The 26,636-nt window shown below is 50.4% G+C and overlaps 2 protein-coding genes across 13 annotated transcripts; one reads left to right on the top strand and one right to left on the bottom strand.

Moving 5' to 3' along the window:
- The first annotated feature begins 3,190 nt into the window (after positions 1 to 3,190).
- On the top strand, positions 3,191 to 6,383 carry Thap7 (THAP domain containing 7). 5 transcript variants are annotated; one of them, XM_006522511.4, is made up of 5 exons: positions 3,192 to 3,364; positions 3,485 to 3,564; positions 3,957 to 4,112; positions 5,267 to 5,407; positions 5,602 to 6,383. In XM_006522511.4, the coding sequence occupies exons 2-5, from the start codon at positions 3,485 to 3,487 to the stop codon at positions 6,152 to 6,154; spliced, it is 930 nt and encodes a 309-aa protein (XP_006522574.1). In that variant the 5' UTR covers positions 3,192 to 3,364; the 3' UTR covers positions 6,155 to 6,383. The 5 variants fall into 5 exon arrangements, with proteins under 5 accessions (XP_030105121.1, XP_011244305.1, XP_006522574.1 ...); NM_026909.2 differs by having other exon boundaries at positions 3,290 to 3,317; positions 5,602 to 6,360; XM_030249261.1 differs by lacking the exon at positions 5,267 to 5,407 and having other exon boundaries at positions 3,191 to 3,317.
- Positions 6,384 to 8,008: 1,625 nt separating this feature from the next.
- On the bottom strand, positions 8,009 to 26,082 carry Lztr1 (leucine-zipper-like transcriptional regulator, 1). 8 transcript variants are annotated; one of them, XM_030249246.1, is made up of 21 exons: positions 25,124 to 26,082; positions 24,654 to 24,716; positions 22,220 to 22,276; positions 18,455 to 18,534; positions 18,260 to 18,368; positions 16,803 to 16,886; positions 15,768 to 15,825; positions 14,816 to 14,955; positions 13,705 to 13,790; positions 13,296 to 13,451; positions 12,787 to 12,897; positions 12,093 to 12,185; positions 11,866 to 11,961; positions 11,619 to 11,784; positions 11,205 to 11,374; positions 10,909 to 11,065; positions 10,120 to 10,246; positions 9,885 to 10,034; positions 8,998 to 9,103; positions 8,839 to 8,919; positions 8,009 to 8,665 (listed from the first exon to the last, which is right to left on the bottom strand). In XM_030249246.1, the coding sequence occupies exons 10-21, from the start codon at positions 13,434 to 13,436 to the stop codon at positions 8,549 to 8,551; spliced, it is 1,515 nt and encodes a 504-aa protein (XP_030105106.1). In that variant the 5' UTR covers positions 13,437 to 13,451; positions 13,705 to 13,790; positions 14,816 to 14,955; positions 15,768 to 15,825; positions 16,803 to 16,886; positions 18,260 to 18,368; positions 18,455 to 18,534; positions 22,220 to 22,276; positions 24,654 to 24,716; positions 25,124 to 26,082; the 3' UTR covers positions 8,009 to 8,548. The 8 variants fall into 8 exon arrangements, with proteins under 8 accessions (XP_030105106.1, NP_001318156.1, NP_080084.2 ...); NM_001331227.1 differs by having other exon boundaries at positions 13,705 to 13,906; positions 14,816 to 15,014; positions 25,124 to 25,659; NM_025808.4 differs by having other exon boundaries at positions 13,705 to 13,906; positions 25,124 to 25,659.
- Between the last annotated feature and the right edge of the window lie 554 nt (positions 26,083 to 26,636).

The raw sequence follows: 26,636 nt of genomic DNA, 5'->3' as shown, positions 1-26,636 counted from the left end.
GTACTGGGGCATATAAAGTTTGCAAGACCAAGGGGCCTCTCTTCCCAATGATGGCCGACTAGGCCATCTTCTGCTACATATGCAGCTAGAGACACGAGCTCTGGGGGTACTGGTTAGTTCATATTGTTGTTCCACCTATAAGGTTGCAGACCCCTTCAGCTCCTTGGGTATCTTCTCTAGCTCCTCCATAGGGGGCCCTGTGTTCCATTCAATAGCTGACTGTGAGCATCCACTTCTGTGTTTGCCAGGCACTGGCATAGCCTCACACGAGACAGCTATATCAGGGTCCCTTCAGCAAAATCTTGCTGGCATATGCAATAGTGTCTGGGTTTGGTGGCTGATTATGGGATGGTTCTCCGGGTAGGGTAGTCTCTGGATGATCCATCCTTTCGTCTTAGCTCCAAACTTTGTCTCTGTAACTCCTTTCATGGGTATTTTGTTCCCTATTCTAAGGAGGTATGAAGTATCCACACTTTGGTCTTCCTTCTTCTTGATTTTCTTGTGTTTTGCAAATTGTATCTTGGGTATTCTAAGTTTCTGGGCTAATATCCACTTATCAGTGAGTGCATATCTAGTGACTTCTTTTGTGATTGGGTTACCTCACTAAGGATGATATCCTCCAGATACATCCATTTGCCCAAGAGTTTCATAAATTCATTGTTTTTAATAGCTGAGTAGTACTCCATTGTGCAAATGTACCACGTTTTCTGTATCCATTCCTCTGTTGAGGGACATCTGGGTTCTTTCCAGCTTCTGGCTATTATAAATAAGGCTGCTATGAACATAGTGGAGCATGTGTCCTTATTACCAGTTGGAACATCTTCTGGGTATATGCCCAGGAGAGGTATTGCTGGATCTTCTGGTAGTATAATGTCCAATTTCCTGAGGAACCGCCAGACTGACTTCCAGAGTGATTGTACAAGCTTGCAATCCCACCAGCAATGGAGAAGTGTTCCTCTTTCTCCACATCCTCGCCAGCATCTGCTGTCACCTGAATTTTTTATTTTAGCCATTCTGGCTGGTGTGTAGCTTGATGAATTTAATAAATCCATGTCTGTAACGTGGCCTATTACCTTTTTCTCACTCACTAAGTCCGAGCGACTCCGTGTCAACTTGATTCTTCCAACAGAGTCCATCTCTGCCCAGAAGTCCCGCCTCTCCTCTCCTGCCTCAGCTACTGGCCGTCAGATCTTTGTTAAACCAATCAAAAGGTGAGGGAGGTGTATGTTTACAAAATACTGAAGCAGGTGATGATCCATAAAAATAACCAATACCAAAGTCCAGCCAGCACTCAACTCGTCACCGGTACAGAAATCAACATTTGAATAGTACAAAGACAACCTTTACACTGTGGGAAAAAAAAGATTACCCCGACAGACTGTGGTCTGCTAATCTAATACACTTGGAAGGTCCCTGCCCCCGCTGCAACACTTACCTCTCCTCCCTCTGACTTGAGCTACGTCAGTTAGCCCCACTATTTCAATAAAATACTCACCACTGCCTGAGACCCTGCTCCCCAGCTCCTCTGCATCCTGAGACCACCAGTGATCAACGCCCAGTCGGGAGCAAAGGACCCACATCTGGGGCTCAAACAGGGATGCTCGGAAGATGGCAAGGATTTCCTTCTGAGGGACATCAGCATCCCAACCTGAGGATCCTCAGCTGGTTCTTCCTTCTTCCTTTACCTTCAATTTGAGGCATCGCAAGGGACTGACTACGGTGAAGGGGCAACTTCTTTTGGTCGGGGCTAGCCTTGAACAGGCTGAATCAGACCTTGTTTTACCACAGTTGCCTAGCCCACCTAGGGTGGAGTCTTCTAACCTAGGTGAAGTCTATTGTCTGGCCACATCTTGTGGAGGAGCGCCCTGAAGACTGCCCCTAGGTGGAGCTCACTGCCCTTGAACAGGCCATTGAGTATATTAGAAAATGACCTGCCACATCCACACACACCCTCTTTATGCCCCACTGATGCCTTATGCCCCCTCCTGCCTCCCTCACACCCTAAGAACACTCATAGAACTCTTGAAGGCTCTTTGTCTTCTACCTCCCACACCCACCAACTATGTGAAATTAGAGATTCGTCCAAACTTCAGCACAAATAAAGTAACACCTGGGTTTTCCATGTTTTCAACTCACTTACTCTCTGCCCCTACACTGGTATCCCTACTGGGCCAATGAATTAAAAGAGGTTAGACAATCAAAAGGAGGATGGTACTCATGCACCCTGGGCCAAATCCATTCTTCTGAGTCTTGTGCAGCTCTAAGTACACTACTGAGCCAGCACATCGGTTGGTCCTTCTTGCCCCCTATTCCTTCAATGGGAGGCTTTATATAGGGATGAATGCCTCCAACAGATCAGGAAAAATCAAAACCAACTAAATAGGGGCTTCGATGACCTTTTCAGCCAAGACAACTCCTCTACAGGAGCATAACAGGCTACCCAACCTCGCCGGTACTTAGATCAAGTATGCCTTTGTGCCCTTCAGGCCTGGAGTCCCATAACCTCCCCTTCTGCATCCCAAGATTGTAATTGTTCACCTCTCTTCCCCCAGCAGAAACCCAAGGAACCCATTTCTGACTTTGTTCCTGCTACAAAAGTGAGCCTAGAATGTAAAACGCCTGATCCTGTGGTCAGAGAAATCCCCCTTCAAAGCATCACTGGGGAAACCGTGCTCTCGGAACACACCGGCTAGCGTCTCAGGGTTTGAAAAATGAACATTCCGATAACTGGACAGTTGCTACTTAGTATATTGGGACGGCCTCCCATAAGGTCACTATCTTCACCCAGGCCTTTACAAGGCCATTAAAAGAAAATGTTCTAAATGTGTCGTTAACATTTTATTTTGTGCATGTATATGGGGATCAAAGGACAATTACTGGACGTTGGTTCTCTCCTTCCAGCAGGTTGCGTCCTGGGGATCAAATTCAATCTTCAGGGTTGGTAGCAAGTGCTGAGCCACCAGTCCGTGGCCGAGTTCTTTCAGTAAAGAGCCCAGGTTTTTCTTGGTGGTGGATCTTTTTCAACCAGAGTGTGCGCGTACGTTGTTCAGGGAGCAGTACAGACCACACCCAGCTGCTTCGTCCAAACGACAGACGCTCAAACAAAACAGGGACCCGAAACTACAGATGCAGAAACCTCAACTCGGGAGCGACGATCGCCATCCCTCACTCCCAACATCCGGTGGCCCGCCCCGCCAGGATCTCTTCCGGTCCCGCCCCTTGGGGGCCCGCGCCACGGGCGACGGAGTATCTCTGCTCCCAACTTCCGCGTCGATCCACCCATCGCGAGATTTTGGCGGCGCAGCAATGGCAAGACCGTGAGTACCGCTGACGGGAGTCTATAGAACGAGCTAGGACAAGACTGGTACGGGGTCGGGCCTCGGGGAGCCGACCGGCTCGGGCCCTCTGGAGGGAGTGACAGTTGGGCGTGAAGACAGTCCTCCCCCGACTGCCGCCCACCACCCAGATCCCGCCCCTTCCCCAGATGCCGCGACACTGCTCCGCCGCCGGCTGCTGCACACGGGATACGCGCGAGACTCGCAACCGCGGCATCTCCTTCCACAGGTCAGCGCGCGTGCGTAGTGGCACGCGAGGGCTCATAGCGCAGGCGCCGGTGTTGCCGCACCTTAGGCCTCGCAGGAGACGGCGCTTTCCCGAGGTCGATGTGAGGCTTGAACTTGTGAGCGGGAGGGTGACAGGGAAGGGCGCATAGTCTCGAGTCCAGCCGGAAAAAGGACTGGACGCTTACCTGGCTTGGATTTACAGCTCCGACTCATTCCTGCTAGATGATGCTGAGCCGGCCCCTTTCTTTCTCTCGTTCTCAGTTTCTCCTTTCCCCCAGCGGGTGGTAATCTGAAAGGGTCGCGGGGAGGTCTGCCATTCTTGCTTGGGGAGCTTGGGCATCCTGAACGCAGGACTGTAGACAGTCTGGTGCTCACGGTTTTGTGGCTCTGCAGACTTCCCAAGAAAGACAACCCCAGGCGCGGCTTGTGGCTGGCCAACTGTCAGCGGCTGGACCCCAGCGGCCAGGGCCTGTGGGATCCGACCTCTGAGTACATCTACTTCTGCTCCAAACACTTCGAGGAAAACTGCTTTGAGCTGGTGGGAATCAGGTGGGTCTTTCTGCCAGCTAACACCAGGACAGGTTGTGAGGCATCAGAGCAGTGGGTCAAACGAGGCAGCTCTTTGCCCTGGTGGAGTCCATGCACATCCGCTGGCATGCTCAGAGACAAGCAGACCAGTTGTCAAGCGTGCCAAGCCTCTTTCCAGTTTTGTACAGTTAAAGCATGATCCCAGGATCACTGTGCCAGTGACATTAGAGAAAATCAGGCTTTCCAGGCTGGGGAAATAGCCCCCTTTGCTAAAGACGTGGTATGCAAGCATTAGGACCTGATTTCAGATTCAAGGACCCAAATAAAAAGCCACATGTGATTGCTTGTTCCTTTAATCCCAGTCCTGGAGAAGACAAAACAAAAAGGGGATCCCAAGGACTTATGGAAAAGCTAGTCTAGATGAGTTGTTGAGCCCTGTGTTGAGTTGAGAAACTTGTCTTTAAAAAAATAAGGTGGAAGGGCTGGAGAGATGGCTTAACCATTTTAGAGCATTACAGAGGACTGGGGTTCAATCTACCTCTGAGGGCACGGGTACACATATGTACATGCAGGCAAAATATTCATACACATCAGTAGAGCTGGCTCAGAGGTTACGAGCACTCACTGGCTGTTCTTCCAGAAGACCTGTGTTCATTTCCCACCACCCACATAATGGCTTATAGCAGTCTGGAACTGGAACTGGCTCACTCCAGTTCCAAGTGATCCTTTATCCTTTTCTAACCTCTGTAGGTACTAGGCACGCATTCGGTGAACAGTCATAGGCAAACACTTATACACATAAAAATAAAAAAGGTTTTTAAGGAAAAAAATCTTTAAAAACAAAGGTAGAGAATGATTAAGGAAGTCACCTGAGGTTAGCCGCTCCATGCAAAAGAAAAACAGCTTTTTCATAGGATGGTTAGCACCTAGTTCTTCCAGCCGTCCACCTATCCCTGCTGGTGGGTTCTCCATTCACCTTAACCCGGGAAGCTCATTCACAGGGAAGATGAGTTTGATTTTACCACACGTGGCATTCTTGAGATTGCTACTGGCAGTGTGCCTTGGGGCCTTTCTCATCCCTAGAGGTCCTACGCCTCTGCAGGGCCTTATGTGGGGAATCAGGGGACGTGGCAGCGTTCTTTTCTCCAGCTCATCTGGGCTGCTTTTCCCCACAGTGGGTATCACAGGCTGAAGGAGGGGGCAGTCCCCACCATATTTGAGTCTTTCTCCAAGTTGCGTCGAACAGCCAAGACCAAGGGGCATGGTTATCCACCTGGCCTGCCTGACGTCAGCCGGCTCCGGCGATGCAGGAAGCGGTATGTGCTGCAGGACCGGGGGATGCCCCACCCTCACCCCAGGGCTGAGGGGCTGGACCTAGGGTGAATGCCAGCATCTTCACTGAACTATTTTGCTATCTAGACCCAGTAAAGGGGGCTCAGATGTTAGGGAGACTAAATGGGCTAATGAGAGGAGCCTGGCATGCCTTAGTTTCTTTCTGTTTCCCCTCCAGCTGCTCCGAAAGACAAGGACCCACAACTCCCTTTTCTCCACCTCCTCGTGCCGATATCATCTGCTTCCCTGTGGAAGAAGCCTCAGCACCTGCCACTCTGCCCGCATCCCCAGCTGTGAGGCTGGACCCTGGCCTTAACAGCCCCTTCTCAGATCTCCTGGGCCCTCTAGGTGCTCAGGCGGATGAAGCGGGCTGTAGCACACAGCCCTCACCAGAGCAGCACCCCTCCCCTCTTGAGCCACAGCCTGCCTCCCCATCTGCATACATGTTACGGCTGCCACCTCCTGCTGGAGCCTACATCCAGAATGAGCACAGCTACCAAGTGGGGAGCGCCTTGCTCTGGAAGAGGCGAGCTGAAGCAGCTCTTGATGCTCTGGACAAGACCCAGCGCCAGCTGCAGGCCTGCAAGCGGCGGGAGCAGCGGCTTAGGCTGCGACTGACCAAGCTGCAGCAGGAACGGGCACGGGAGAAGCGAGCACAGGCAGATGCCCGCCAGACTCTGAAGGACCATGTACAGGACTTTGCTATGCAGTTGAGCAGCAGTATGGCCTGAGAGAGGGACTACATGCCCAGGCTCTGGCTTCTTTTTCTCAGAGACACTTGACCAGAACTGCATCCACTGGGCTGGCCAAATGTTACAATAAAGTGGATGCTAGAAAGAGACTGCTGTTTGGCTTGGCTGGAGGTGCCCGGCTCCTCCCCAGACCATGGCCAAAACCCTAGAGAGCTCAGATCCTGGCATGCCACCTCTTGACCCTGGTTAAATCTCTGTTTGCAGTCCCTCTGCCTGTATAGTTACTCATGTAAGAAAGTCAGCTCCTCAGAGGTTAGCTCTGCCCCCTCCCCCTCTTTGAGTCAGGGTTTCATATAGTCCAGGCTGGTGTGTTTGTAGCCATACAGATAGGTGCCATCATGACCAGTGTCAGACTTGGAATGTATGTAGAGGCACAAGCTTCAGCCCATGGGCCTCATGTTTGGCCAGTCTCTTGCATTGACCACACTCCTGGCCCCTTTGCCCTCAAAACCAACATAGGGCACCCTACACTTGTCAGGCTGTAAGGCTGTACCTAGAGAAATGCTTTTGGATATAGTGTTTGAGGTCCTGGCCTAGATACTATATACCTTGGGAATGTAGGCTTCTCGCTTCAGCCGTGTCCATGGTAAACATCAAGTGTACACCCTTTCCCTGCTGTTCCTTAGCTCAAGCACAGTTGAGGTGATGGCTGTAGTTGGTACACAAGGTTCTCAGAGTTTTCTTTTTTGGAGCTCTGGGTGTATATTTATTTGTGTCCTGTGTAGGAGGGATGGTTGAAGGGCCAGTTACAGTGGGCATCATGAAGATTTCACATGGTCCTTCAGAATAGGTTTGGACGAGGCCACCTTTGGGAAGTGGCTCTGACAACGCAGCTGACTCATAACAAGCCTGCCTGGCTGGCCCCTTCCACTCAGCTTAGCTGCTACTTGAGTCAGCTACCAGCCTCAGCTTGTGCCAGGTACCTCCCTGTATTCCCAGCGCATCTTGCAACCAGACCACTTCTTGTCTGTCATTTTGGGACACTGCCACCCTGGGCACCTTTCTACCCAGAGTCCCACAGCATGGGGTGAATGAAGCACAGAAGAGAAATGTGTTCTAAGGCCAGGAAGAGCCAAACAGAAAATGAGTTCTGGTTTCCTAGGAAATAAGACAGAGTAGGTTCCTGAACTCAAAAAACAGGTCCACTGTGCTGTATTGGGATATAGGCTTTCGTGGCCTGCTGTCAGATAACAAGGATGGATACCTTGGACAGTCTAGGGCTCTGTGGAAATAGGTATGCAGTTTCTTCTCCCTTGTGACTGACACAATGTATTGACATGGGCAGAACAGGGAAAATGTACTAAACCCACATCTATCCTGAGCTGTATAACTGTCACATGCTACAGGAGGGCAGACCAGTGATGGCAACCATGTCAGGCAAGTGTGTAAGCAGCATTGCCACACCTGTAATAGAGGCATGGCCATGACAGAATACAGACATAGGAACATCTCCACTCTTTCTCTGGCCCAAATATGCACACTGTGTGGCCCAGAACATGCAGCCTCTGGGAGGCTGAGCTATGCTTACTGCCCTATGGGCTGGGAGCAAAACCTTCCAAAGTTCATGTCTAAGATCTGACCACTGTTACTAATCCCCATTCCTAACTTGTGGGTAAGGAGTGGGGTATAGCTAGAATAACTTGCTGAGCCTTCATCCCCTGACAGTAGGATTCTATGCTGGTACTACAAAGCCACACTCCCATCATCTTTCTACCACCAGGTGCTGTCCCTGAGCCCTGGTCTTGGGACTGCCGGTACAAAGTCCAACAGTCCTCTGAGAGGCGAGTAAGGATGATTATAGGAAAGACGGAAAAGAAGACTCGGAGACAAAGGTTAGAAATTGAGAGGGCTGTTCAGTTAGTGCCGCTGCAGCTCTGAGTTTAATAATAACTCTCATAGGCTTTATATTCTTTACAGTATCTCGGGAAACAAAGTCACAAGCCAGCAGAGACAATGGCTGACATACATTGGATATCTGTACCTATCTGGAGGCCTCCTTGTCCCTTACTCCAAGATTAACCGAACATTCAGCCCCTCACCTTGAGCTTCAAGTGTATCCCCTCTTACCGTTTCATGAGTCAGCAGGCTAGAAAATCTGCCAGCAGACCCTGGCCTGACTTGACTCGGCCTGATAGGCTTTCACAGAAGCAAGCAAAATGGCTCCTGACAGAGAGGTGCCAGCTAGAAAGGAGTTTGCTTTATTTGCTATTCCCTGTGGGGCCTGTGTCCTCAATGAAGTGCAGGCTTTGGGGGGTCCCTGTACACCTCAGCCCCCTGTAGAAGCTGAGAACCCTTGACCCCACAGGTGTGATCACTCTGCAGGTGGAGATGTGGCCAATTGGTTGGGTGTCTTCACTCTCCAAACAGAGATCCTCAGATGTCAGCACCCAGCTCTGCACACTGCTTGTCAGAGATGTGGGAGGCCAAGGAGTCTATGATGTCCAGCAGCAGCTGCTGGCTCAGCAACCGCAGCGTGGGCAGCTTAGAGACCTGCACAGATGACCAAAACTAGATGAAACCAGACGACCAGGGTGGGCAGAAGAGTCCTCTTGGGGTCTAGCCTGCTCAGGCCTAGGTTGTCTGAGGATAGTGGACAATGGCCAAGAGGTGCCCAGGCCTGCTGGGGAGAGCTGGGACCTAGAACACTGGGGCCAGAGCCTGACCTTGGTGAATTGGTGTACAATGATGTGCAAACAGTGCCGCTTCATGTCCAGTGCCTGCGTCTTGTCAGCCGCCTCCAGAATCTGCAATGGCAAGAACCATGAGGCCCTGTCGCAGCTCACCCTTGAAGGAAGGCGTGGCCTGAGGGTACTAAGCACTACCTGCAGCACATTCTGCACTGTGACATTCATCTCTAGGTTTTGCTTGCAGTAAGCCTGCAGTCGGTTATTGTAGAAGCCGTAATAGTACGGGGCTGCAAACAGGTAGCTGGATAAAAGTTAAGGAGCTGCCAAGTCAAAGGACATGTTTTCACCTGCATCCACCTATCCTGCCACATCCCTTGTCCTCCTGGGAACTACACAAACCCCAGAACCCAGAGCTAGCACCCAGAACTAGGGCCCCAGCTGGCTTGCTCTCTAAACTGGTTCTGAACCATTTTAGGCTCAAAGCTCCATTCAAGAGCCAAAGAACGGGCTGGTGAGATGGCTCAGTGGGTAAGAGCACCCGACTGCTCTTCCGAAGGTCCGAAGTTCAAATCCCAGCAACCACATGGTGGCTCACAACCACCCGTAATGAGATCTGATGCCCTCTTCTGGTGTATCTGAAGACAACTACAGTGTACTTACATATAATAAATAAATAAATAAATCTTTAAAAAAAAAAAAAAAAAAAGAGCCAAAGAACACCTTAATCCTCTCATTCCCACGTGCGCATTCCCATAATTTTTCCAAGCCCTCTCGTCCCATCAGGTATCCTTGCACCTCAGGTTTAAACACTTTTGACAGAAAACACAAGGAATCACTTTGTCCACCTCCTGTTTGTTGAACAGTAGTAACTAGCCCACTTGTCCCCTATAGTTGTGAAAGTGTTCTCTCCTGCTGCCCACCTGCTTGGAACCTTTGGAGACTAGTAGATCCAGTATCAGCATTTGGCACTGCTCTAAAATTAGGTACCAAGCCAAGATCAGCAAGCCAACAAAGCAACAGGACTCAGACATGTCTACAACTCCCCAGTGGTGACCCGGGAGCACCAACATGTAAAAGGATGCAGCGAGTCCTCAGGGGGCATGTTGACCTCGCCATAGTAGATGTAGCGTAGCATGGACTCGAAGGCCTGTCTGCTGGGAACCATCTCCCCAATGGAGATGTTCACCTGCCCGTCCTCTGGCATGAACGACCGAAACATGGCCTCAAAGTAGCTGCAAGCAGGAGGCAGATCCCAGCTCTCAGGAGAAGGAAGTCAGCATCAAGGTCCTGCCCTGCCCTCACAGGCCCGTAACATACCTAGAACGGGCAGCTAGGATGGCTTTGTGGGCTGGCCGTGGCTGGCCATCTAGCAGTAGTGTGATGTCACAGAACTCCGAGCCTGCTCCCTCCAGGTAAGCCTTCATGTCTTGGATCAGAGATGTGCCTGGGGAGTGTAGAAGGACCTTGAGAAGGCTCCCACCTTGACCCTGAATGAATAGACCAACTTTGTTTTCTGGCCTAAGGGCCCTATCCAGTGTTATTGCCCTGCTCAAAGTTTCCCAAAGCCAGAAGTGCCAGTCATTCCTTCCCTCAGTCTTTCTGTTCACCTGGAAACAGCTGTCCTTGTTCTGGCCCTCACGGATGCTGTACCAATACCTTATCTCCTCCCACATGCCCTGTATGTCCAGCTCCCAGTCTCGTGCGACATATCCCTCCAGGCCCAGCTTTTGGACTATCATGCCAGTGGCAAGGGTCAGTCAGTACAAGACCCAAAGTGAGCTGGGGCAGTGAAGGTGTTAGGAATCTCTAGTGGGTACAATGTAAAGAAGAACACAGCTGCAGCTGCCTCACTAACCTGACTGTAAGACGTGAGATCTGACTAGCCAACCAGAGAATGCATGGGTCACCCTCAAGAGTGGGTTTCATGGGTACCCAGGCTTGCTGGCACATAGCTTACTATTAAAAGCCCCTGTCCTTCCCAGTCCCTGTGCCAGGGAGCACCTGAGTGGGTCACAGAGCCACCCTTACCTCAAGGGACTGGCAGGTAAGTGGATCTAAGTCTCTTACCACTTCCCTATACTCAGGACAGGAAGAGAGGTTCCCTACCAATGTCCACAGGCTGATCGGAGGGTGTGCGAGGGGGCGGCTGCTGCTTCCGACGAACTATCTCTACAATCAGTGGGGATGAGAGGCGCTCAAACTCCTTCATCATGATCACCTGATTGAAGTGGGATTCCTTCACTATGAAGTTCAGGCAATGCTCCTGGGACAGACAAAACACAACAGGAAAGTGGAGTCAGGCCAAGGCCCAGGCTGGGCAACAAAGCATGTAGCAAGGAGCACGGGCACCCACCCCACCCTACCCAGGAAGGCCTGGGCTGGAAGGCATCCCCAGCTTGTACCTTGAGCTGGCCCAGCTGTAGCCTGGCAGCACTCTCACACACAACCAGAACATTCTGCAGATCTACAGAGGCCTCGATGTACTGCCGACACAGCTGCTCAAGGCGACACAGCTGGAAGCTCAGCGCCAACTTATACACATCCATGATGAGCAGCACGTCTTCTACATGGCCTGCACCAAAAAGTCCCTGAGCCTAGGGGCCCCTGGAGAGGGGGGCCTAAAAGAGGGCCCAGGGCTCCAAACATGAACAAGAGGGCCAGGGCTGCGAGATGGCAGCTAGACTGCAGGTCAACTGCTATCATCAAGGGTAACAGGTTTGTGCCTCAAGCACATCTGTGACACACCTAGCAGCACCACTTCTAGCTCTGCTGCCCACACCCCACCTTGGTGCACATCACCCATGTCCCAGGCAGACCTTTCCGTGGGTACTTGATCTTGTCTGTGTAGAGAAACTGCATGAGCACCTCAAATGGCCGGGCCTCAGCCTCACGGATGGCCACACGTAACAGGGGTGGCCGTGCCCTGCCCACAGCTGGGCCAGGGGCCTCCTTGGGAGCTAGGGCCCCATCTTCCTCTAGCTTCTGTGGGGAAAAGGGAACTCAGGGCACCCCTTCAGACAGTAGGCAAACCTTCCCAGTCATGGGGGCTAAAGGAGACCTGACCTGGGCCAGCCACTCTTGAGCCTGTACGATCTTCCTACGAAGCCACCGGCTCCTTGCAGTGACGATGGCAACATGGCCTTGCACACACTCTTCCTTCTGCATGACAAACAAATGATACATGGGCAAAAGCACAGGACCCCTGCTGCAGGGGATACAGGTCAGCAGGCCAGGGCAAAGCTCAACTCAGCACATACAGCAAGCAAGGCTGGTATAAGTCAGTCACCTACCTCACCAAGCACAAACTCCACATCACAGAACTGGCGGCCCTCCCATAGGCGCCCATAATCTTCGTGCAGTGTGCACTTAGGGTAGCAAGAGAACTGCAGAGGGAGAACCAGTGAGCGAGCAACTAAAGCCTACAACCAGCCAGCCCTGGGATCCTCAGACCAGGGATCAGATGAGGCCAGCTGAGGACTGTCCTGCTCTGGCCATGACCATGAGGGCCTACCACTTTATGGTCTTGCACTGACAGAGGCTACCCCAGGTTGTACTCTTTCTAATAAACGTGGACCCAGGAATTCAAGCAACCCCATCCCACCCCTACCCACCATTGAAATAGATTTATCCATGCCTCCACTATGGCACAGGCCCCTGTCCTAAGCATCAGTTCCTCCAGATTTGGGAACGGGCTGCTATGATTTCTCTGGAGTCCCCAGCACAGAGCCCAGATTGGCCACTGCTTTGCTGGTCCTGCGAGCTGACCTGCCATTCTCCTCTGAAACAGAGGCTCTGCTTGCCTCACCGTAGTAAGGGTCCCTTCTCCCTACCTGGACCTACAGCACCTCTAACCCTCTCCACCAAGCTGCTCAGAGATGCCACCATCCCCAGGCTCAGGTACCACTGTGCACCTTGACATCTCCTTGTCCCTACTCACTGGACCCACCTGGCCCAGCAGGCCTCACAGAACTACTAGCTACTCACCTGGAACCTGTACATTTCCCCACTGCGAATGTTGTTGTCTACAGTGCCCCCAAAGATGTACATGGCATCAGAGATGACAGCGGCAGCATGGAAGAGCCTCCCGCTGGGCAGCTGAGAAAGACAAGTGAACAAAGCAATGGGATGGGACCCAGTCTCCGACACTAGATCCAGCTGTGGCCAGGTTATGGCTCCATGTGGCCATGAAAGAAGAAAGGCCAAAGATCCTAGTCCCTTGAACAGAGGTTTCCTGGGTGCTCCTGCAGGTGTGGAGGAAAGCTGGGGTCATGGGGTAGGGGAGGCAGAGGGCAGGGCAGGCTGTGCATTAACTTTATGATATGGAGGACTTAGTCCAGAGTACCTCACTAGGGTACAGGGGATCAAGCCTGGGACTCCCAGAGCCATGTGTTGCTGTGTGACCTGAGTAAGGAGCTCCTTCCAGGAGCCCATACCATCTGAAAGTTCCTGCTTCTGAAAGTAATGGAATTTTAATAAGGGTCCTTGATACTCACCTCTGATGCCAGATGGACAGGCTGCTTGGCTGAAGTGGTGCCGAAGTCTAAGCCAAACACATCTCTGGACTTCTTAAAGCTGCTCCGCTCTTCAGAGGTTAGAGTAGATGCATCCTCAGAAGAGGAAGCTCGCTCAGGCATCTCGGCCCCACCAACCTTGTAGAAAACATGTGCAAGAAGGTAATAAGCCATCATCCCTTCCAGAGCTTGCTCTGGGTTCCAGAGGGGGCACAAGACAATGGGTAAGGCTGTGAGGGTGGTCAGAATGCTTTCCAGAGCTCTTCAGGATAGCAGCCCAGTGCCACAAGATGAAATGCGGGCAGGAAAAACTGAAGGCTATAGGGCCTTGAAGGTTCTCAAGTTGCTCTTCTTAGCAATGTGAAACCCAGGGAACCCAGCCAGGACTCACCTCACTGTCAGAGCTGGGCTGGACAACCTCCCAGGTCTGGAAGTCCACATCATAGCAGTGCAACTCATTGGGCAGTGTATTGTCCGCTGCACCCCCAAACACATAGAGATGGCGGTCAAAGGCCACCATGGTGTGTCCGTAGCGCCGCTGTGGCGGGGGTGGGGAGCCCCGAAGCAGGTGCTCAGTAGGGATGCGTGTCCACCTGGGGCCATGACCATGAACCAACAGTGGGGTGGGAGCCCTGCTCTCTCACACACTCCCCATAAAAGGTCCTCCTATGAAGTCCCCCTAAAGTGCTTGGAGTGCCAGCCCATGGTCTAAAGGGAAGACCCAGGTCTCTGTTGCCAGCATCTCTTGACCTGTTTAGTTCAGGTACTGGCCCTACCCAGCTCTGTGAAACCTACCATGGGGCCCCACCCTTACCCCCTCTCCTCACATCGTCATAGAGAGGACAGCAGTGACAGGGCAGTCTCTGCTAGTTTGCTCTGGGGATGGAGCTGTGCTGCTCACTGCCCAAACAGTAGAGTCCCTGCCTGGGAGATGCCTGCCCAGGAACATGCTCCTCCTAGGACTTTTCAACAGGTCCCTTTCCTGCTAAGTTAGCAGAACCAACACAGATGCAGGCTATTCCATCTGGCTCCATGATACCCCAGAACTGTATTCTCTCTACCCAGGAATTGTGGTACTTCTTTCTACCCTGACCTGTGGGGTAACTTTGGAGTCCCCTCCCAAGCCTTATTCCCTTTCCTCTGTTAGTTCCAGAGTCAAAGACTAACCCTATCATAGGGTCCAAGGATAGACAGCCGCCAAAGAAAGTAGAGAGCCTACGTTACCCTGCCTATCTTCTGCTAGCACATGATATTGGCACTGGCCACATTTGTTACCAGTGGCCATACACAGTACAGGGCTATCCTTCACACTCAGGACAGCCATGGGACCCTGATCCAGGCCATGTCTTGCTGAGCTACAGCCATAACCCAAAGGCCTTTCAGGGTCAAATACCCATACTCCAGGCTATACGTTCCTGCTATATGTGGAAACTAGGAGATCACAACAGTTACCAGACATCGGCATGAATATATTAGCGTCCCTCAAGACCCAGAGAACTCACGTCTTGTCTTTGAATTCAAACTGGAAGAGGTTGTTAGTTATCTTGGCTCCACTCTGTCCTGAGAACACGAACATCTTATCCCGGCACACAGCCACAGGGAAGTTGCAACAGGATGGGGGGATCTCACCACTCTGGGCCACCTGGGGTATGGGCACAGCTCAGCCAGGGCCTCCAAGGCCTGAGGCTACACTATCCTAAACTTTGAAATGAATAAACACAAACTTACATCCTCATCACACCACACAGCCTGTTCTCATCAGCTAAGGCTAGAATCATGAGGTTCATTTGGAGCTTAAAATACAGTTTCTACAAGAGGGGAAAATGGTGAGCAAAACGTGGCTGTCACTATGTTCAGATCACATCTGTCACCTGTGGCACCCTGCCCATCCAGGACTCACAGCTTTTTTCTTCCTTTGACTCCACTTCCATTGCTAGGGTCAAAGACGGGGACTTTAGCCTGGACTATAACCTTAGCTCCAAAGCCTTTTATTATTTACTCACTCATTCATTTTGGAGGCAGGGTTGGTCTCACTGTACAGATCTGGCTAACCCAGAACTCTCTATGTAGCTAAGGCTGACCTCAAACTCACTCTGTAGCTAAGGATCACCTCAAATTTCTGACCCAACTCCCAAGTGCTGGGATTACAGGCATGCACCTCCACGCCCAGATTATGTAGGTCTGGGGATGAAACCGGGTCTTCGTGCATTGCTGCATTGCCAACTAAGCTACAAGCCTGCCCAACTGGAGTCTAGTCAATAATGGAATTGGGCTGAGGGAAGGTCAAGGAGGAAAAGAGGCTAGGCCTTGGGAAGGGAAGAAGACAGCCTCTGTTATATCCCTCCCCGGCACCTCTTACCCGAGGACCAGCTTCCTCTACCCCTCACCTCCCCATACTGCAACCCAGCCCCAGTGCCCAACTTCCCACCAGCTGCATGCTCCCTGTACCCTCACCTCCTCCCAGCATGTGAGCTCTCGGTCTTGGAGGCCAATTGTCCACATGTCGTTCAACCTGCATCAGGACAGAGGAGTCAGGATCCTTTGGTCCTGAGCTCTGGAAAAGAACCACTTGGCATGTGTGTCAGGGACAACTATGCCAGATTTCTTGAAAAAACCCAGGTGTTTCATGGGAAGAAGCTGCTATATCAAATCCCTGCACTGGGCCCAGCCGCCCTCACTTCCTGCTGGCTCTCTGACCAGCCAAGACAGAATAGCTTTACACATAACATCTGGGGTAATGAGTCGCCTGAGACAGGGAAATGGCCACATGCAGAACCGACTGCTCCACTGTGCCATTCTTAGCTTCTGCGATGTTCAAGTTTAGAATGAGCACATGTTGCTTTGATTATTAGACGAACACAGCAAAAGTACTTTTCTTTTTTTTTCTTTTTGGTTTTTCGAGACAGCCCTGGCTGTCCTGGAACTCACTTTGTAGACCAGGCTGGCCTTGAACTCAGAAATCCGCCTGCCTCTGCCTCCCAAGTGCTGGGATTAAAGGGGTGTGCCACCACGCCCAGCTAAAAGTACTTTTCTGAAATAAGGCGGTAGTCTGGTGTGGAGGCCCACCCCTTTAATCCCAGCACTCAAGAAGCAGAGGAAGGAGGATCTCTGTGAGTTGGAAGCCAGTCTCTACACAGAGGGTGCCAGGGCTACATACATAGCAACCTTGTCTTAAAACAAAAGCAAAACAAAAGACAACAAATCAATAGAGAACACTGCAACACAGGAGCTCAGAGCTGGGTTTGAGCTGAGACGCTTCCTGCTTCCAGGCCCCACCTGTAAGTTCCAAATATCCTCATCTGAGAAAATCAAGGGGCCAGCAACTGGGCTGAGAGCGCCACTCAGAAGTCTTACCTCCACACCCAGCTCCTAAGGAACTCAAAACCTACCAGGGTAACTTACCCCAGCCTGAGCACTTAGGTGCCAAGAGAGCTTATTCTGCCCTTGAGGGCATGCAGAGTTAGGAGACATGGCCAGCTACGCGCCTACCTGGCATTGCCATCATAACCAGCAAAGATCCAGAGCTTATCACTGTACACTGTAGCCCCATGGGCTGACCTGGCAACAGGCAACCTAGAACAAAAAGGGAAAAAAAATGAGGACTGCCCAGAAAGAAGGCTCAGGATTGAAGAGTGCCCGCTGGCTGTTCTTCAGAAGGCCCAGGTTGTACCCACAGGGCAGCTTGCAACCATCCCTGTAACTCCAATCCCAGGGGACCTGATGCCCTCTTCAGGTCTCCTCAGGCACCAGGCATACACGTTGCGCAACATACAGGCCAGCAAAACACCCAAACAGAATTAAAAAAAAAAAGTTTTACATATACACATAAGCATATATGTATGTATATAATATATCTACATATAATATATATAAATGATATATATTTATATTATATATAATATTTATTATATATTTTATTTATTATTTATTTTAAATGGAGGAAAGAGGTCATTAGGGGAGGCTGCAGTGCAGGGCTGCATGTGTCCTGTGTTGAGCAGGCCCACGTCTGCCTGACACTGGGACTCAAAGAGCAGTGCAAGCAAACAACTGCACAAGATGTGTAAGAAATCCAGATGTTGAAACCATGCATGACAGCATGTCTGTAAATGCTGACACTGGGGAGATGAAAGGAAGAGGCTCAGAAGTTCAAGACCAGCCTTAGCTACACAGCAAGCCAGTGGTCAGTTGGACTATGTGAGACCCTGGTTCAAAACAAACACCAACAAAGATAAAACCAAACCAAACCAAACCAAACCCTCCTAAGGGGTGGGAACATGTCTCCTTTTGTAGGAAACAGACATAAGCCAGGCGTGGTGGTACACGCCTTTAATCCCAGCACTCGGGAGGCAGAGGCAGGTGGATTTCTGAGTTCGAGGCCAGCCTGGTCTACAAAGTGAGTTCCAGGACAGCCAAGGCTATACAGAGAAACCCTGTCTCCAAAAACCAAAAAAAAAAAACCACCAAAAAACAGACATAGTGTGGTACACCTGTAACCCCAGCACTCAGGCTCAAAGCTAGGCTAGCCTACAAATCCTACTGCAAAGACAGGAGTCAAAAATCAGATGTAGGGAGTGTAGCTCAACGACAGAAAGTTTGCCTCCTCTCAGCAAGGCTTTGGGTTCCATCCAGTGATGAGAAACCAAACAAAGGACAACCAACGGGATCTGGGGTCCACTCAGACACAGCACCTCCCAGCTGCTAGGAGAACAGTGGGCTCACAGAGCAGGCAGGAGATGTGAACCTGGGAGCAGGCTGTGCAACAGGGACTCAGTACCAGTTCCTGGCTTCCTGCCTGTGCCCTCACAGGACTTAGCAGAGATGAAAATTAAGCAGTAAATGAACATCTCCGAGCCACAGGCTCCTCGTGTGGGTTGTGGCAGGAGGCACACAGGGCTGAATAGCATTAGGCCTCACTTACTATAAAGGTTCTCAGCAGAATCTCTTACCTCCCTTCAATCTTCCACTCCGTCCACTGGCCAGTTGCAAATTTGTATTCAAAGAGGTCATTTTTATTCTTCAAGTTAGAATTGGAATAAATATCTCCAGTATAGCCCCCTGGAAGACAAGAACGAAAGTGAAGGGTTATATCTATGGTACTACTTTGGTCAGTGGATTCAGGAGAGCAAGAGGCTGCTGCTTACCAAAGACGAACATGCTGCTCCCATAGACCACAGCAGAGTGGTGGTAACGGGGGGCTGGAGGGGTGCCGGTGGTGAAGGCTCTGGAGAGGCACAAGGGGAGGTCAGTGAGGCCCCCGCCAGGCAATCCAAGCCCTACAGCCTCTGATTCCAACATGCTCTCTCTTTCCTTCCCTGGCTCTCTTTGACCTACCCTCCCTCTCCTCTGCTCTTCAAGTTATGGTGTTGCTGCAAGTATCTAGGCTGCCACGTAACTCATTAGGCTACGTAGTCCAGGTCAGCCTCAAGCTTATCACCCTTCTATCACAGTCTCCTCCATACTAGAATTCAAGGGTGCCATCCCCATGACTGCAGTAATCTGTTAATTCTTTCAGACAGGTTATCACTATGGTGCCCAAGGTTGCCTCAACTGTGGTTCAAGCAATCTTTTACCTCAGCCACCCGACAAAAGGGGAGGAGAGATGTGTGCCAGGGAGTCAGGTTTGCTTTGCTTCTGTATTTCAAAGGTGTCATTTCTCTCACTGAGCCCTTTAAAACATCACTAATCAGGAGAAAACCAAGGTAATAGGCATTAAAATTCCTACTTACCTGCCTGGAGCAGGCCCTCACTCTGTACCCTTCTACTGAATACCTCTGAGGCCTCTCGGGAATTTTTTTGAGAAAGGGTCTCTGGCTGTTCTGAAACTATGTAGACCAGGCTGGCCTTAAACTCAGAGATCCACCTACTTTTGCCTCCCCAGTTCTGAGATTAAAAAACCACTGTTCCTGACTCCCCGTCCCCCCTTTAAACAGGGTCTTACTATGTAGCCTTGGCTGGCCTAGAAGTGGACATAGAAAGTAGAAGTAGAATGTAGACCAGACTGGCCTCAACTCACAGAGCTCTGCCTGACTGTTGGGGTTAAATGTGTGAGCCAAGCAGGGCAGAGGTGGCACACACCTTTAATCCCAGCACTTGGGAGGCAGAGGCAGGCAGATTTCTGAGTTCCAGGCCAGCCTGGTCTAGAATGAGTTCTAGGACATTCAGGGATACACAGAGAAACCCTGTCTCAAAAATCAATCAATCAATCAATCAATCAATCAATCAATCAATCAATCCATGTGTGAGCCATTGGTGATACCTGGCTGGGACTTTTTTTGTTTGTTTAGTTTTTGTTTTTTGAATCATTTGAAAGGTATTTTATAATTTGTTTTTTCAAGTAGGCAACAGAATTTGCCTTGGTCCTGGTCTCAGGATGCTGGGACTTTGGAAAGGTACCTCTATGCTTGTGATGGTTTGTATATTCTTGGTCCAGGGAGTGGCACCATTTGGAGGTGTGGCCTTGTTGAATAGGTGTGACCTGGTTGGAATAGGTGTGACATGGTTGGAATAGGTGTGTCACTGTGGGTGTGGGCTTAAGACTCTCACCCTAGTTGCCTGGAAGTCAGTCTTCCACTAGCAGCCTTTGGATGAAGACGTAGAACTCTCAGCTCTGCCTGTGCCATGCCTGCCTGGATGCTACTATGCTCCCACCTTGATGATAATGGACTGAACCTCTGAGCCTGTAAGCCAGCCCCAAATAAATGTTTTTTATAAGACTTGCCTTAGTCATGGTGTCTGTTCACAGCAGTAAAACCCTAACTAAGACAATGCTCAACTTAAGCAATTCATGTTTGCTTGTTTTTTGAGGTCTTGCTATGTAACCAGGCTAGTCTCAGATTTGCAAAGCTCCTGCTTCCCTCTCAAAACTAAAATGTTAAGTGTCTACACCCACCATACCTGACTGTATGTGAATTTTCTGCAGTGTTGGGTAATGAACCCAGGACCTTGGACATGCTAGGCAAACACTACTACCATTGAGCTACAGCCTTAGAACTGGGGAAGGCCAGTCTTGAACTCAGGTTGTTATTGAACTTAGGATCCTTTTGTGTTAGCTTCCTGAGTGCTAGTATTACAGGTGTATACCACTTTGTCTGCCTTTCTTAAGCACCTTTTGACTGACAGTTACCAAGTTTCAAAGTGGTTTTCATTTTTGTCTAGCACCTTGTGCACCTGGCTAAGAATCCCGTGTGTGCCTGCGGAGGTGAGAGGGCAGCTGTGTGTGAGCTTGCTCTTTCCTTCCACCTTCTCTCAGGTTCTGAGGGCAGAACTCAGGTCACCAGGCCAGCACAGCAAGTTCTCTCCCTGCCGAGTCATCTCGCTGGCCAGTCAAAGCAATCATTAAAATCAACTGAGGACTGGACCTGGAAATGGAGCTCAATTAATAAAGTGCTTGCTTAGCCTGCACTAAGCCTGCCTAGCCAAAGCCCTAAGTTAGATGCCCAGTACTACATAAACCGGGCATGGTAGCAGGCACCTGTCGTCCCAGCTCTCAGGTTCAGGGTAAGAGGTCATGGTCATCCTTACCTACATAGCAAGTCTGAAGCCAGTCTGGGGTACACATGAGATCCTGTCTCAGAAAACAAACAAACAAATACAAGGAAGGCTGGGGAGACGGCTCAGAGGCAGAGTGCTTGCCTGGCATGCACTAATCCCTGCGTTTTGTATCCAGAAAAGGAAAGAGAGGTAGAAGAATCTGCAGCAGTTGTGTAAAGATCAAGTTCAAGAGAAACACTTGCAGCTGCTATGCTGGTGCTATGGGGAAACCAAGCAGAGGTGGGTGTCCTAGTTGGTGGTGGGGTTTTGTTGTTTCTACTTGTTTGTTTTTGTTAATTTGATGCAAGCTACAGTTATATGAAAACAGGGAAACACAATAGAGAAGATGTCTCCATAATATTGGGCTGCAGGCAAGCCTATAGGCATTTCCTTTATTGGTGGTGTGGGAAGCCTCAGCCCATTGTAGGTAGGGCCACCTCCAGCCAGCTGGTCCTGGGTGGTGTAAGAAAGCAGGCTGAGCACATCGTGAGGCACAAGCTAGTAGCATTCCTCCATGGCTTCTGTTCCTGACTCCAAATACCTGCCTTGGGTCCCTGCCTTGACTTCCTTATGACACAGAATAGTAATCTGAGGTAAACACTTTCCTGCCCTAACTAAGACAGTGCATGATGCCAAGTAGAGCTACCCAGCCTGGTTGAATGTTCAGGGCAGTCACACAATCGCCAGAGCCCTGAATCCTCCTGTCAAAAGAGACCCCACTCCAGAAGGCTGCTAGGGACCAAGGGGCATGTCCTACAGACTACAGAGCATGGAGCAGAAGGGGCTGTGTGGCACTGTACTCCTGTGTGAGCAGATGATGGAGCTAGCGAGCCCAGTACATCCTGACCCTCAGGACTATGTCTCCCCATCAGCTGTCAGCTGCTGCCAGATCAGGTCTGCTGCAGAAAACAAAGGCAGGCAGCTCCTGTCCAAGGCCACACGGCTGAGGTTGTCATTCATAGGGTTTTCACAGTTGCGCAACAACTGTGTGGGGTCTACTGGCACGTAACTAGCCCTATGAGACAAAGGTTGGACAAGAGGCTCTGCTGACAGCCTTGAGATGGAACTCTGAGAAAACTGTCTAAGCTGAGGCCTGTCCATACCCTGAGATCTCACAGCTGCTCCTGGCCCAGGACAAATTCTAGTGATCGAAGGTCCCACCCAAGTCAGAATCTACTTTCCACCAACCAGACCAAAGGCAGCCTGTAGCTCACAGGATTTGGGATAATTTAGGATAATCATTCTCACAGAAAGCCATGAGAAGTGAAGCCATTCAAGACTCTCATCTGAGCTGACTCTCTCAGCCAGTAAATCTGGCCCAGTGCTGCTGCTCTCCAGGAAGACAGGCAGGGTCCTGGGGCCCAGGGGCTACCCACCTGCACCAGGAGCAATCCTTCACATCGAAACGCAGAAGATCATTGAGCATCGTCTTTCTGAAAGGCAATCAGAGAGAAAGAATGGCAGCTGCTAGGATATTGCAAGGTGTCACCTCGTCAGGATCTTCAAGATGGGAGAAGGCATGCATCTAGGGTTGGAGGCAGTAAGAAGGGCCTGACTCACTGACCTGTCAGACAACTCGTCAATGTCCAAAGCTCAAAACTAATGACTAGGTGATATGGGCAACTAGGGCTCCCACACAGGCAAGGCCAGCCTGATCACACCACCAGTGGCCCACTCAAGGGCCCAGGGCTGGCGTCCTCACTCACACCTCACCCAGCCTCCAGAAGTCCTGTCCTGCACTGAACCCTTCCCAGGCTGCCCCGCAATGACAACACTCTGGCTCAAACATCAGTGGAGACCTGCATGCTTTCCATCTGCCGCCATCTGACATGACAACTGCATCAGAGGTAATTCCACTGCTCACTGGGTCAGCTTGCATTTAATATGCAAGTTGGGCATATTACCAACTCGTTGATGTGGAAAAAAGGTGAACCAACTCAAACACCCCCTCCAAGCCAGGCCTTTGCAGGGCATCTCTCCCTGCCTTGCTCAGGCTGAGCTAGGTGGGTGCCCTTCCTAACTTCATTTTATGGCCAAGAAGTCAAACCTGAGATGCTAGTATCATGTCTAGTTCCTGCCCTTCCTCATCTAACCCCCTACTTAAACTTAGTGGCATTTGTTAAACAAAATTATGGGAGACTACTGTTTTAAACTAATTTCCTATACTAGGTCCCCAAAGACCGGGGCAAACCAGAACAGTTACCAAGGTCAAAAGCCTCATAAACCGAAAGCTGTTGATCCCAAAACCTAACAGTTTTCCCTAAAACCAGGAGACTGTAGTCTACCTGAGGCAGTGTGATAAGGAAGCCCCCCTGCTGTAACCGTCAAGAGTCTAACTTAACTGACCAGGCCTCACCCCCACTGCCAGGTTTCCTGGCTCCTACCTTCCCAAGACCCAAAGTTGCTACTGCCCAGAAGGAACTCTTCTTTCCACTCTGTTAATGGAGGGCCCCCTGGTTTATCATAAGTCACAGCCAAATAAATGTGTAACTGGCCTTCTCTTAACTTTTCTTTTGAAACTGCATACTGAAACCACTTCTGTTTATTACCACATAGTTATCTACCTGCTCCAGTAGATGCTGAGGACAGCAGTCCTAATGTCCTACCCACTCTATGCTAGCTGCCAGCCTTTTTTGGTGTAGAAATTCTTACTAAGGCTCGTTCTTTTCTTTTGCTTAGTAAATGATTACATCTGGACACTGCTGTAGGAAACAGTAAGGAAATGGATCTCGGCCAACACCAGGGGCAAGTGGCACTTAAAAGAGATAAGAGGGCACAAGGCCTCACCCAAAAGAACATTAGAAGAGGACAGAAGTGTGGAAGGGAAGGAACAACATTGCAAATGGCTAGGCAACAAGGATGGGGACAAGGTCATCAAACAGACAGGACAGCACTAACAAGCAGGCCATACCCTCCTATTAGGACAAAGAAGACAGAGGCATTCAGGACTGTGAACCAATTAACGCGCACTCTGATGTGCAGTTGTACATGAATCCCCAACTGCTCTTGGAGAAAGAGGCTGTGGAAATGAGCTAAAATCCCAGACAGTCATGGCCAAGTTTGTATGTCTTAATAGACCTGAAAAATCTCACTTGCTCTAGGTCAGCTACCTCATGTAGTCTACAGGACCAAGGCTATAGTGCCTGTTCTGGGCTTTAGGCCAGGTTCTAGGCCTGAGAGGAGGGAGTCATATGTAAACACATAACCTCAGCTTACTTGGTGGAAGTCTATGTGCATGGAGATGTGCTTACTAGGTCATTTCCAGGAATATTATTTTCCAGGAGGTTAAAGCAACACAGGGAAATCTCCACCAAATGTGTGTACAGCATCAATAAAACTGTTTTAGAGGTAGTGAGATGACTCAACAAGACTTGCCACCATGTCTTGCAACCTGACTTCAAGCCCTGGTACCCATACAAGGAGAAAGATGATTCCTGCTAGCTGTTGTCTGATCTCCACATTTGCGCCCCTCCCCCCATAAGAGATGTTACAAAACAAAAATTTGGGCAAAGCCTAGAGAGAAGTGTAGGGAAAGAAGAAAAGTGCCAGTAGGGCTAGCATGTTTCTTCCAAAGCTGTCTCCTCTTTCAACACAAGGATATCTCCATGAACCTAGCACAGGCTGCCGTTTGAATGCTGGATAAAAGGGCTTTAGGGGTAGGGTCTTCCTCACCGTAACATGGGAATCAAGGGCAAAGCACCACACAGATGGCGAAACAGAGGCTCACAAGGCATAGCTAATGACTCCCATCCTCTGTCTCTCTCTGTCATCATCCCCTGCCACCACTTCCATCAAAACAGGCAAACTCACCCGTTGTCTCCACCAAACACATAGATGGCATCCTTATATGCCACGACTGTGTGCTTGCTGCGCCTAGAAAGAAAGAAGGGGTGAAGGGTGGTGAGACCGGAACTCTCCCAGCTGGCACCCAAGAAATGGGACTACACACATGGTTGCTACCACATAAGTTTGGACAAAGCCTCTCAACTGCTAAGATCTATAGAGATCCTTCAGTTCTTCAGACAGCAAGGACATACATCGGGGACGCTTCAGACTTCCCACTCATACCTCACAGCTCAGGGACCCAAACAGGATCCTCAGAAACACAAGTCTGGTACCCTGCCTAGAATCACTACGGTGCTGTTCCCTGGGAACTCAGCTTTGGGAACGACCAATCTATACTCCAAGACATCACACGGGATTTCGTCCCTACAGCCCGTCCTAAGACCAGCTCTCGTCCCTACTACCAGTGCCTTCAGGATCCCTGTACACTGTCGTACCGGGCGCCCACGAATTCGTCACAGGGCGGGAGGCGCCGCCAGCGATGCACTGTTTCGAAGGGTCCAAAGTTGAGCGTCAGGTACTCGACACTGTCTGAGCAGCTGTGGTCAAAGTCCACGCTCGGAGCCACCTTGGAGCGTACCCCTCCTGTCAAGGCCCCGGACCCAATGGGGCCTCCGGAGCCAGCCATCCCTTGTTCAGGCTGGATAGGCCGCCAGGTTGCAGGACTCACGGCCACCGCCCGGGCAGAGCCAAAGGACTACACTTCCCAGAGAGCCCTGCGCCGCTGGTGTAGCACTTCCGGCCGGTTTGTCGGGCCTCCCGACAAACCTCGCGCTTCCCGCGACGCGGCTCGCTATCGAGGAACCTGGCAGCCCGGCTCCTCGCATTATCGTATATCGAGCACATCACATTCTGGAAAGTATTTCTGGCCAAGTCTCGATTTGGGTTTCCTCTTTCAGGATACGCACTCAGACCATAGTAAACCACTGACATTCTCAAGGCAGCGGCGAGCTACACGCTCCCGGCATGCCTTGTAGTCGGGCTTTGCTGTCTCCCGGAAGATCCCCCCGCCCTCCTCCAGGATGAGGTTTCGGACTTGCAAGCGAGCTGCTCAATTGTCCACCTTCTGTTTGTGCTCCCCAAACCTGATCTTCACTGCTCCCCCTCTGCTCTCTCTTGGCATTCTTGTCTGGGACTCTCGATGGCGGGGCACCTCTGGGTTCTCAGTTGAGAGCAGTATCTTCATTTATTTCTCTCCTCTCTCTTCCTCCCCCTCCTTCTCTCTCTTTTTTTAAAAGATTTATTTATTATTATATCTAAGTACACTGTAGCTGTCTTCAGATGCACCAGAAGAGGGCGTCAGATCTCATTACGGATGGTTGTGAGCCACCATGTGGTTACTGGGATTTGAACTCATGACCTTCAGAAGAGCAGCTGGTGCTCTTAACCACTGAGCCATGTCTCCAGCCCCTTTCTCTGTTTTGCTGTGGGTTTTGAACCTAGGATTTGATCAGCATGCACTCTGCCACTAGGCTACACCACAATTTGTGTGTGTGTGTGTGTGTTTTATTTGTAGTCTGCTGCCAGCTGAATCACCCGTGAAATGATTCAGGAAGTTCAGGCAAAAGGGACACATGTAGTGAAATGGATATAATGTCAGTTGGTCTAGTTTCATATTTTTTTGGTAAGAGCTTATAAATGTAAAATAGTAAAAGTCAAGAGCAGCTTCACAATGGCTATCCTAACTGTACAAAAACAAAACCTAGAGATATACAGAATGCAACTGGATAGGTTTTTGAGTGACTACTGCAATCTAGCAGAGTGTATTTGTGAGTTAATAACAATGAGGTGATTTTCATTTTGTTTTATTTCAGACAGGGTTTCTCTGTGTAGCTCTGGCTGTCCTGGAACTCACTCTGTAGATTAGGTTGGTCTTGAATTCAGAGATCTGCCTGCCTCTGCCTCCCGGGCACTGGGATTAAAGGTGTGCGCCACCACCTCCTGGTCTGA

Source organism: Mus musculus, chromosome 16 (genome assembly GCF_000001635.26).
Source record: "Mus musculus strain C57BL/6J chromosome 16, GRCm38.p6 C57BL/6J".
NCBI classification, from domain to species: domain Eukaryota; kingdom Metazoa; phylum Chordata; class Mammalia; order Rodentia; family Muridae; genus Mus; species Mus musculus.
The sequence above is the reverse complement of the archived record's forward strand: the minus strand, read 5'-3'. Positions and strand labels throughout refer to the sequence as shown.